This window comes from Engystomops pustulosus, chromosome 3 (genome assembly GCF_040894005.1).
Source record: "Engystomops pustulosus chromosome 3, aEngPut4.maternal, whole genome shotgun sequence".
Lineage (NCBI taxonomy): Eukaryota > Metazoa > Chordata > Amphibia > Anura > Leptodactylidae > Engystomops > Engystomops pustulosus.
Window position 1 is genome coordinate 144,242,044 of NC_092413.1, and position 12,300 is coordinate 144,254,343.

The 12,300-nt window shown below is 40.7% G+C and overlaps 1 protein-coding gene across 4 annotated transcripts in view; it reads right to left on the reverse strand.

The window, feature by feature from the left end:
* Positions 1 to 4,896: 4,896 nt before the first annotated feature.
* The window catches only part of CCDC150 (coiled-coil domain containing 150), a 44,990-nt gene continuing 37,586 nt past the window's right edge, over positions 4,897 to 12,300 (reverse strand). For 3 of the 4 annotated variants that reach the window (XM_072142396.1, XM_072142394.1, XM_072142392.1), the window contains 6 exons: positions 11,472 to 11,642; positions 9,567 to 9,635; positions 9,041 to 9,190; positions 8,810 to 8,890; positions 6,684 to 6,782; positions 4,897 to 5,079 (listed from right to left, as the gene is read on the reverse strand). In XM_072142396.1, the coding sequence (XP_071998497.1) occupies positions 4,960 to 5,079; positions 6,684 to 6,782; positions 8,810 to 8,890; positions 9,041 to 9,190; positions 9,567 to 9,635; positions 11,472 to 11,642 (690 nt within the window). In that variant the 3' untranslated portion in view covers positions 4,897 to 4,959. Of the gene's footprint in view, positions 5,080 to 5,164; positions 5,231 to 6,683; positions 6,783 to 8,809; positions 8,891 to 9,040; positions 9,191 to 9,566; positions 9,636 to 11,471; positions 11,643 to 12,300 lie in introns of all 4 variants that reach the window. The other variant, XM_072142395.1, reaches the window with a different exon arrangement.

The window sequence follows — 12,300 nt, forward strand, 5'->3', positions numbered from 1 at the left end:
ATGCACTACTGTTCTTATACATTTTTTAAGCCTGTCTGCCAATAATTTTGCGAAAATGTTATTATCATTATTTATTAAAGAGATGGGTCTATATGAGTCCACCTTCATCAGATCTTTATCCGGCTTTGCAACCAGGACGATAAGTGCTTCTCTCATAGAGGGGTGTAAAATTTTTTCTTCCCGGGCTGCTTCCCAGACCTGGATCATACAATCCACTAATATATCCTGATGTTTATTATAAACTTCCACCGGGATCCCATCCGGTCCAGGGGCATTCGAGACATTATTGCTAAAACCTTTTCCCTTGTTATGGGACCTTCCAACATATCCCTGTCTACCGTTGACAACCTAGGTAAGTTTGCACATATTTGGCAAGGTCCTGCACACTCATTTCTAATCCCGATGCGTAGGTATCCTCAAAATGCTCTACAAAACACTCCATAAACACTGTCATAAATCCTAGTCCCATCCCCTTTCTCAATAACATTAATATAGTTCTTAGCCTTTTGATTTTTTATCATGTTTGCCAACATCTTCCCTGCCTTATTGGCCTCCATTTGATAGCTATGTGCTTGAAAAAATTATTTCCTAGTAGCATTAATGTGATTTACCTCATTATAAGTGTTTAAGACCCGCTCCCATTCCAACCTATTTTCTTCACTAGGGACATCCCTATATGCCTTTTCCTTATTTGTGACATTACTCTCTAGTTCATTAATTTTATTAAACATATTACGGTTATACCCATGTGTGATTTAAATGCATCCCATAGTAAAGCAGTGCTTACTGTGCCTTCATTAATCCCAAAAATTTCACAAATTTGTTTAGTCATTTTATCCCCCTTATCTACGGTCTCCACCCATATGGGGAGGATCCGAAAAATTGTGCCCAAAAATACCTCCTTCATTACAACTACAGTAGTGCAAGGAGTGTGGTCCAAAATCCCTTTAGTACCATATTCTAGTTTAGTAACATAGTGCATTCCTATATCATTAGTGAGTGTCATATCTAGTCTAGAAAAAACCTTATGTGATTTGGAATAACATGAAAATTCCCGCGCATCAGGATGTTTTAGTCTCCAAACCTTGTGCCATCCCATCTCTTTGCACAGCAAAGATAACCTACTTGGTTTATAGTTCCCATCTGTCGACCTACCCATTCTAAGAACATCTACACCAGGATCCATGACTGAATTGAAATCCCTGATTACCAACAAGGGAGTATCTCTTATATTCATCATAAATTCTTGTAAGTCATACAATATTACAGGTGAAAATGGTGGGGGTACATACACATTAGCAATAACCCATTTACACCCCTGGATGGTACCATACAGGAATATATATCTTCCCTCAGTATCATATCTCACAGAAATTTCGTTGAATTTTACCCTTTTATGTATGGCTATTAAAACCCCTCTTGAGTATGAGGAATTACAAGAATGGTAAACGCGTCCAAACCATTTTTGTCTAACGAGAGATGCATTTTCTCGGGTTAAATGTGTCTCCTGAATATCAATAATATCTGGGTTATTCCTATTAATGAGGTCGAAAACCTTGACTCTTTTAATTCTAGTCTTTAGGCCCCGAACATTCCAGGATAATATTTTAATTTGACTACTACTATTTATCATGCCAGTGTTTTACCCCATTTACCTGCACATAATATCTCCATAGTACAAAGAGAAAGAACCCCAAAAAAATAAATAAAAAAACCCTACAGAGAAATTGATATGACTGTATATTCACTGCGCAATCTCCTTCTACCTTCTCAGGAAAACCAAAACATCTTATATTGGATTGCCTAGACCGATTTTCTACGTCCAGCAATTTGATTTTGTTGCCTCTAATTGAGCTATCCATTTCCTTGATCTCTTTCTTTAACTGATGCACGGAGTCTTCCAAATCTGAAATTCTATTTTCAGCATGTTCAATCCTGGAGACCTGTTTTTGTATGTCTGCTCTGATCTGGACCAATTCCTCTTTAAACATCTCTATCTGGTGTGCTAAATCAGCCACTGCTCCATTCCCCTTTAATATGGCCGCCATGATTTCATTAAGCGATGGTGGGGTTTCCAATGTTTCCCCCAATGGGACTTTTTCGACCAAATTTGGGGCATCAGGGGGCTCTGCTTGACCAACTGTATCATCATTTTGTTCCCTATCCGTTTGACGCTTTTTACTACTTTTCTCCCCCCCCTTTTAAATTCTGCCAATGCTCTGCCACTGATTCTATTTCATCTTCCTGCACAGTGTTCTGATTGGCATTATTTTTCCTTACTAGGTCACCCAGATTTTTATTAATTTTAGGGGACAGAGCATATTTATCGAGCTTAGCTGCTGCCGTTTCACGTAATTTATCATATTTATTTGTGTTCTTAGGGGTTTTAGTAGGAGATGGATTAGGAGTGACCACACTGGCCCCTTAGCTTTTTTCATATTTGCCTTAGTCATAATAGCCACCCACTACAGCAAGTCACGTCTTATGTACTCTATACAGATTTAATTGATAAGTCGCCTGGTAGAAAGTCACCCACAGCTTGCTTATTATTAATCCAAAATCATTTAGTTTAGTCCAGTGAATATAAGTCACTGTTCTGTCCCTGAACAAGCAGCAGTCCGGCTTTTTTCAAGTTAGACTGTTCGAGACGTCCCATAAATCGTATATCACGTCAGCAGCAGCTTGAAAAGACAAAGTCACGAGATATGAAGGGGATCAAAGTTCCCAAAAAGGATAACAATACCTCCCCTTACTATGCGTTTAGGAAGAGGTCAATACACTTGTGTTATAAGTCAACACTGTACATGTCGGCATCACAAGAATAATAGCAACCAAGAGGCAAAGGTCAGCAGGAAAATGCTATTTCAGCACACTTATCTCTCCTTAGTCGAGGATTCAGAGCTGCCATCACTTTGATATCCCCTCAGTCGTAGCCTCCTCCAGGACTTTCTCCGCTCTTTATCCACGGTCCAAACGAAGGACGCTCCTCCACACCACAGTCAGGAAAGACCTTCCGGCCTCCAGAGTCGGACGCTGAGAACTTCCTCCACTCTGTAGTGCAGGCTTGAAACGTCTCCCCATCCACGGACCTTCTGGCACTCGTCACCGGTAAGCTACTGCTGATTCCAAACGCTGGCTGCTCAGTCTCCACGGCCTCCGTGGATCTGCAGGGTGAATCTCAGTGTTTCTCCACTCCTTGCAGCTGAGTCGGGCAAGTAGTGTTCTGCTTCCCCAAACATTCTCGTGTCAGCCGCGGCTCCAGGAGAGAGAGAGCGGCATGACGTCACGTCCGCTCACATGGCAGAATATTGCATCTTTATAACATAACTCATTCAAGTCCTTCAAGAAGGCTGGACGCCCTTTAAAGACAAATGCAAGAGAGGACAGGATAATGCAGAGAATTCCGCAGCTGGAATTGCACGCCAGTTCTGCACTGAACAGGTTAAGGATCTGTCTTGTCGCAATGTTTATGACCATTTGGACTAAAAGCACGCTCTGCAGTGACCAAACCTCTCATTAGCAGAAAGAATCAAAAGACTAGATTCATCTTTGCTGAGGAGCATGCTGAGGAAAAGTGGTTCACGGTTAATTTCTAAAGCTCTACGGAATTTGATGGCGCTATATAAATAAAGGTTATTATTATTATTATTGTAGTGATAAAAGCAAGTTTCATGTATTTGGGTGTGATAGCAAACATTATGTTTGTCTGCAAACTGGGGAAAGACAGAACCCAAAGCGTGTAAAGAAGTCTGTGAAAGGTGAAGGAGGAAGTGTCATAGTTTAGTAAATGTTTTATGCATCAGGAGTTGGACCTCTCATGGCACAGTGAATGCATGTGTGTATCAGAACCTTCTTCAACAAGACATGGTTTCTTCCTTGCATTCAACACAATCATCGAGCAATTTTCATGCAGGACAACACCCCCAGTCACAAAATAGGTAAAGCAGTTCATAGAAACTAGAAAGAAAATAAAGGTTTAATGCTAATATACTTTGGTTAGTTTATAAAACACTGTTCTAGCTGCATAGTGTACATAAAAAAAAACCCCTTTCAAATAATGATCCATGTCTTTTACCGTATATACTCGAGTATAAGCGGTGTTTTTCAGCACAGGAACCTTGGCTTATACTCGAGTAAAAAAAATGAAATAAATACTCAGCTTTCCGACTCCTCCTGTAGGTCTTCTTTTTGCTCCCTGTCGGCGGCTGGAGGCATGTCCTTGTGCAGGTCAGCCGCTTGCTGACATCATAGTGTGTGTGCGCAACCGGAGTGACAGGCCCTGTGTAATGGCAACGTACACTGTAATATCAGTAAACAACTGAGGTCAGTGTGCATGCCGCGAACCTGCACAAGGACCTTCTGCTGGCAGGAAGCAAGAGAAGGCTATATACTAGGGGGGCAGCAGCAGGCTGGCTATATACTGGGAGGCAGCAGCAGCTTGGCTATAACCTGGGGGGGGGGCAGCAGCAGGTTGGATATATACTGGGGGGGCAGTAGCAGGTTGGCTATATACTGGGTGGCGGCAGCAGCAGGCTGGCTATATACTGGGGGCAAGAGGCCGACTAAATACTGGGGACTGGCTGGCTATAAAATGGGTGACAGAAGGCTGGCAGGCTTTATTCTGGGGGACAGGGGGCTAGCGAGCTATATACTGAGTGGAGGCTGTGACCAATGCATTTCCCACCTTAGGTTTATATACTTGAGTACTTGGGTCGGCTTATATTCGAGTAAATAAATGGTACATCAAAAAGTGATCGTACATTGTTCTCTAATTTTCAGTATGTGTACATTACTCCAGTGCACAATAGAATCAAGAACTGGGTATGTAATGCCATTTTTGAAGAATTTTTGAAGATTTTTTAATTCTTCAGAATTAAAAATAAACCATACCCATAATGAAAAGAAAAGGTATATTTTAATTGCATATAAATAATTATTAAACACTTTTAGCAACATTGATCATAGATTCTCTTTCATAACTTCCAGCAAATCTCTGGAAATCAGCTGAAGCTTCTGCTTAGTTTCCCAGTGTTCCAAGGCAGATGGAGGAAAGTGTGGTGACATTTTCATATTCACACCCTACGGGTAAAAAATAAAGTACAATGAGGATACTATACCAGAAAATATACTTGGAGGGTATTTAGGCCTACAAACTGGTACCGACCTTTTATCCAGAACAGAAATAGTTTTGCAATGATATCTTCTATGGTCTGGTAGATTCAGCGGTATGCTGAAAAAGGGATTTGAACAATATTCAAATGACCTGTAAGGAGTCATAGGGGTTGTAGAAGAGTCATGCTGACCTGATGACATCCTGAGGAAAATCCAAAAATTTTCTGTGCACTACTGAATATCCCAGAAAATAGAAGTACATCAATGTGAACCTGTCATGGATAATAGGTTGATGTCCATTTGTGGCCCTAAGTCCTTTCAGAACTGCTGCGCGACCCGGTACCCGTTTGACAGAATAGCATCTTCTATATAATAATGTGTTGAACTAGGTGTCTCATGCCAGTAACTATAATAATGCTGCACTTCAGCATCTGAATTGGGACAGGTTTTGTCCCAATTATTGATATGATGACTCAAAGTTTCATGTCATAAGACACATGGCTGGGCCACGATCTTGTGGCAATATTATAAACAGTTGTCTGCATGAGAAATTTTAGATCATAAATGGCTAAGCAATAAACAGTTATATTGTGTACATCATTATGAACCTCCCTCATACTTACTCATATAGGCACCTGTTCCAGTTTAATTGCTTTTAGAAACGTAATTCAATAGGAATGGGGAGGAACTTATACCAATCACAATCAGTAATGAGCACCATCATTTTCCATTGTTTATATGCAAAACATGTGGTGCCAAGTTGTCGATAGCCAAGGTAACCACTAGGGATTTTGGAAACCTGACTGGAAGATTTTTGTGCCCCCACCAGCATCCATTCCCACATTGATACATAACATTGTATACACATTTTATTTTTTTGACCAAAACATTTTTAAGCCATGACAACCTAGAGTATTTTGACAGGACCCTACTGTACTGCACGTGTCCCCTCAGTGGATACATGCAGGAGCTATCTATATACTAAGTACATAGATAGCCCATGCATGAGCCTACTCAGTATACACATATTCCCAGTACATAACCGCCCCAGTCCACAGACAGCTCTCCTCCAGTCCACAATCAGCCCCCCTAGAGTCCACCAACAGCCCCCCCCCCCCCAGTCCGCAAACTACCACCAGTCCACAGACGGTCCCCTTTAATCCATAGCTAGACCCCCCTGGTCCACAGACAGCAGCCGCCCCTCCCCTTCCATTCGACAGACAGCCCCCCAGTCCACAGACAGCTCCCACCCCTCCAGTCCCCCCTCCATATTTTTTTTTAACTGTGCTGGTGGTGGTGGGGAATCGGAAGCTCCATAAGAACTGCGGAAGTGCAGTGCGGCCAATTAAGAGACAGAGTCACCAAGGTGTTTTTGTGGGTACTGTGTGAGCTCCTTGAGCCCCCCTTTTGGTTGCAAAATGGGGGAGGGGCCCTGAACACAGTCCCACTAGAACCCCCATGATGGCAGCCCTGTCTAGCATACGTTTCAGTGGAAATGCATATGAAACGAGGACAAGCCCTCCCCATTCCAATGGACTGTAACGTGTGAGAGCAACATCAATATTACTCACCTCTTTCATGATCTCTTGTCTGTTCCTCAGAATTTGTAATTGCAACTCATCAAAATTGGACCTTAACCAACTGTGGGCTTCCTGTAGACTAACTGTGATCTATGAATGATTAAAGAGTAATATTACAATTACAATTAGCATTTTTTTGTTAAAAGTTTTTTTCACAGAAATTCCTTTCAGTGATAAAATTATACATAATTGTAACTGTTTATTAAGGAACTTTGCCAGAGATAAATGTTACTTAAATGGCCACTAATTCTGTCCCTGCTTGCATTGGGGAAAGGTCTCATCCCTCACCCTCTGTGATGAGTGCCCTCAGCACTACTACTTTAACAACAAGGACCCACCCACCCAGAATTGTAGTCTTGTTACACTGAACTCTCAGCTGGCCATTATTACTTTCAGGAGGGTGGGATTCAAGCCTTTTGCTGTAAAACCCCTTACATTTTCAATTTTGATATAGTTTTGAAACATCAGCCTTCCTTACTTCCCAAGGTAGTTTCTACTTAGTCAGCAAGCCAGTCTTCCATCTTTTTGTCCCTTACCGCTACTGAAAAGGAAAAAGTGTTCCATATGTTGGATGTCCGAATATGCGTTTTGGTGTATTTGCAAAGAACCTCAGACTTCGGGGCATCCGATCATCTCTTATTTCCAGGAAGTCAATAAAGGGACAGCGGCCAGTATAGTGACCATTGGCAGATAGATCAGATTGCAGCCTACTATGAGGGGAAGGATGACAAGTTTCTATGCCCGCTCTATTAGGTTTTTCCACATTTTGTTTTTTGTATGAATTATTGGCACTTAAGGTAGTGTTATCTTGTGTGATCAATAAATATTTTGTTTCCATCTGATAAGGTTCTCTAAATGTAACTAATGAAAGTGGAGAGGAAGGGCTCTTTAAAGACTTCTTTCCTGTCCCTGGTGGCGGGGGATACTCTGAAGTTTTGGCGCTGCGGTGGCTAAGGTGAAATCAAATTACCAGTACGCAAGTGTCATCCTTCTGGAACCCAAAAATGTTCACACACTGGAGTACAAACACAAACAATAGGGATACTGATTTAAAGTGGCAGTCCACCCTACAGCTATGCAGATTGAAATAGGATTTCTCTCATTTAAAGGGAACCTGTCACCACATTTTTCAGAAATACAGCTAGTAACATGTTCCCTTAGAGCCCTATTGACTAAATGCCACACTTCTTTTAGCTAAAAATCATTTCCCTCACATCCCCATAAAATCAACCTTAGGTTATCTTACCTGGCATCAGAGAGGGCATGTCCTGCTCGGCCCGTCTATCCCATCTAATCCTTCCCATGCCATTCAGCACATCATGTCATGTGACCAGGGTGATGTCATCTAAGGTCCCTTAGCCAGTAACATTTACATCTAATGCATGTATCTAATCACATAAATTCACAGCATGCCTCCATGGAAGCATAGGGAGAACTAGAAGTCCATGGAGGGACACCGTGGTTTCATGTGATCAAATACAAACATAAGGTAGATGTGAACGATGCTGGGTAAAGCAAGTGTTATTGGGTAAAGGGCCTTATATGACATCACCCTAGTCACATGTAGTGCTCAATGATGGTACAGAACTTTCAACTTTCCAGCAAGGCACTGTGTAAAACATTGGACACAGGTGTTTCCACCACTGATAATAAGTAAACAGAGCTGTATATGTCTCTAGTTGAATATTGGCACACAGTCCCAAAGTACTAGTTCCATACAGCAGCATGTCCTAGCAGTGAGACCTGTCAATCATGGACAAGGAAGCAGGATAATGCAAGTAAAATTTAATATGCAGGACTCCATTTATATCATTGGACTCACCTCAGGTGAGTTGCATATAACTTTACAAACGGTTTTTAACATTGCAGCTATGGAACGGAACCATTTAGGTAAATGTTTTTTAATCATAGTTTTTTATGAAGTATTTATTTTGGGTGGATTAATTCAAATGCCAGGTCCTCTTTAAAAATGCAGCTGATGGCGTAGCATGTTTAAGACAGGAGTAGGGGTAATCTCAATCTTAACTGTTCTTTAAATTTTTTTTATATAATTTTTCTTTGTAGCAAATAACAGATATATAAAATAAGCAAGATAATACAAGTCATAACGGTCTTACTTGTTCAGATTGTTCACTAACATCTCTCATCTCTGGGTCTAACTTCAATTGTTTTAGCTTCTGAACTGTGCATTCCAGTTCCTAAGAAGAATAAAGAAAATCATGTAAACAGTAGGAAAGATTTATACAACTGAATATAAAGGGCGTTGGCCGAAGATGGTTTGGATCTCACGATACATACAGACATTTTTAAAAAGCCTTAGCGTTCTAAAGAATGCTTTATTTTCTTACCTTACACCTTTGTTCCAGCTTTTTTCTGGATGTTACTTCCTCCTTTAACTGTTTCTGTAGGTTAGATTCTTTACCTTTCTGTGATGTGGCTTCATTAATCTCTTTACGCATGATATCGACTTCATTTATAAACTCTTGAATGCGTTTATACTGTAGAGAAAATAGGAACATACACATCTGCATAAAATGGCTGTTTTCCCCTTAACTCCTTACCGCATTTGGACGCTCCTGAACATCCTAATGCGGGAGGGGGAGTATGAAGAGGGCTCACAGGCTGAGTCTGGGCCATGTCGCCGTGATCGTACTGAACCAAAGAATAAATCTGAGTTGTCATTTTTTTCCAGCTTTCCAGTGCACGGCATGGAATATTAAATACAGTCCCTAGGAAGGACAAGCTCTTATACAGCTCTGTACATGGAAAAATAAAAAAGCTGTGGATTTTTGAGAATGGGGAGCAAAAATGGAAAACGAAAAACGAAAAAGGCCAGCAGCATTAAGGGGTTAAGTAGTCATTGCACACCCTCACCTGTTCATTATTGTTCTTCTCATAAGACTCCTTTATTTTCTTCATATGTATCAGCTCTGCTTCCAGATCCTTTAAAGTCAAACACATCTTCCAGTTAAAAAATGGAGAATCCAACTATACAACCATTTTTTTAGATTTACACTGCTCCACCTACACAATTATTTATCACACTCCAGGCTTCTTTTTATAATGTGCTTACTACTTTGCCTGCTGAAAGGGAATTGTAATTATCTTACTTGGGCCGGTGGCACACGTGGCGTTTTGAAACAGTTTTTAGACTGTTTTCAAGCAGTCCCTTAAAAACGCATGCATTTTAAAAAGGCATAAATTTTTTACGTTTTTGTCCGTTTTTCCCCAATTATAATTGGGAAAAACTGACAAAAAAAATGATAAAACGGAAGCGTTTTTAAAAACGGATGTGTTCTTTAACAGACTGCTTAAAAATGGACTAAAAACGGGTTCAAAATGCCACGTGTGCCACCACCCATAGTAGAACCTAGAGGAAAGGATAAGACCCATTGGAGGGAATATATCATGTGCAAGATGGAAGCCCACAAGGGGGCTTAGAGATCCTAAAGTATACCCTCAAGGGTTAACGTTCACAGGCTATAGCAAGTGCACAGGTGCAGTGAAGTAATGCCCCAACACTGCCCCATTCCACCTCAAGATGCCCCTCTTAGGGTGCTGCCACACGTTGCGTTCTCGGACTGTTTTTAAACAGATGCGTTTTTGAATGTTTACCATGTGTTTGCCTGGTTTTAATCTGTTTCACAGCTACACTTCTAGAAATGAAAATATACAGGTTCATAGCAGCCAAACGCATGGTAAACATTCAAAAACGCATGCATTTTAAAAACGGACTGAAAAAGCGTACTTTAAAACGGTCCAAGAACGTGACATGTGCTATCACCCTTACTGTGGATGTGGCAATAATCACAATTACCAAGGGTTTGCAAATAATAATTGTGATGATGTTGGGGCTTGTACACCAAAAAAACTGGCATACAATTCCTGATAAGTGTCAGCCACTAAGTCAGGGAGGCTGGACTGTCATTTTTATCACTGTGACTGCTTGTCAAATCAGTGGTAGTAGCCGTGTAAGGAATTTGTGTTTCCATCCCCAGGAAAAATTTCTGATGCAGTTCATGATGACAAAAGTTCTAATGCTTTTAATGTTGGCTGGAGTGTAAAAAAATGTACGAGAAGTATGAATTCTTATTTAGCTGTCATATCGCCATTCATCTGTTCCTTCCTTTTTGATTACAACCAAAGGTAAGGTGGTAGGGGATATGTTAAGGGAATTACACTGCCAGACTTAAAGAACATTGCAAGGTCAACAGAGAGTCAGGGTCTAGATGACATAACTTTATGCTGTTAACAGGATATCCCACTGCTGGGACCTATACGCCACAAATATCAGTTGCAATCTTGGAAACCTGGAAGCAAATCCATTGTGGTGTCACGGAGAGAGAAATTAAAAATGGCCCCATGCACAGTACAAGTCGTGGGCCGTTCATACTTCCCAAACAACCATGGTTGGCACTGTCTACCAATGCTAGTAGGTAGAGGTAACAATCTCTAGTAACCCTAACACAATGTATGAATTTGGATGACAGATAAAACCTTGTAGTTAAAAAAAACAAAAAAAACAAAGAAAGTGCTATGAGTTATGTAATGATGGTGGAAACTGAGTTCATATCAGGCCAAGATATCTGCAATGCAGGGCATGCTTGATGTAAGGCATAGTGGATCAGAGGAGTCTGTTAATAAGACCATTATGAATAGTGTATGACAGCCAGGAAAGAACGTAAAAGGATGCAGTGGATTCTTTTCTACAGCTCTTCTGCTCGCTGCCTTTAGAGTTATATTTTTCCTAGACATATATTACAGAGACATATGACTCACTTGTGTTCTTTCATTTTGCTTTGCAGTTCTTTTGTTCTCATTGAATGACTGAACCTGTGTTTGCAAACTGTGTATAAGGTCTTTTTGGTGTAAAGTCTCGTTCTCAAGCTCTCTGTTTATCCGGGAGAGCTCCGTCGCTTTTGTGGTAACAGAGTCTAATGCCTTCTTCAGCTGTATGATATAAAATACAATAAAAGCAAAGGTTAGATCACTTCTGCCGACCTCTGATGGTTGCCAGCCTCATAGTCTTTCTGCTTTTATCTACATTGGCATATCATAATCAGACTAGAGTGTATTTTTACCAGAATTTTCTGTATTTATCTACCTAAAGAAAGTTCTCTAATTATAACCACCTTGTGATGTTTACACAATAAAGATACATTTTTAACCCCTATACTTTACAATTTTACTCATTGCTGTATTAGCTCCTATTACTCAGTGATTATTATTACTCTCTAAGCAGACACTTCATGATCACTCTGTACTATGAGATGCTGTGTGCTGACAATGGGTTTAGATAATCAGGGTATAGGGTTTATATACACTTTCATTCAGCTTTTGAACATTCACTAGAATATGACACATAGAAAAATAGATGATTCAGATGAGAGATCCATGAGATGCATTTAACACACAATGACACTCTCATAACACATACTGTCAGATATACTATATGTCAGATATGACAGACACTGTCTGCTCTGCTGCATGCCTCCCTCCCCTGCTATAAAGATTTTATAGCAGGGGAGGGAGGCATGCCGTGTAGCCTCGTGCCCGGCTACTCCACGCCCCAGTAGCCGCATAACTAAATTTACATATTAGTTCAATA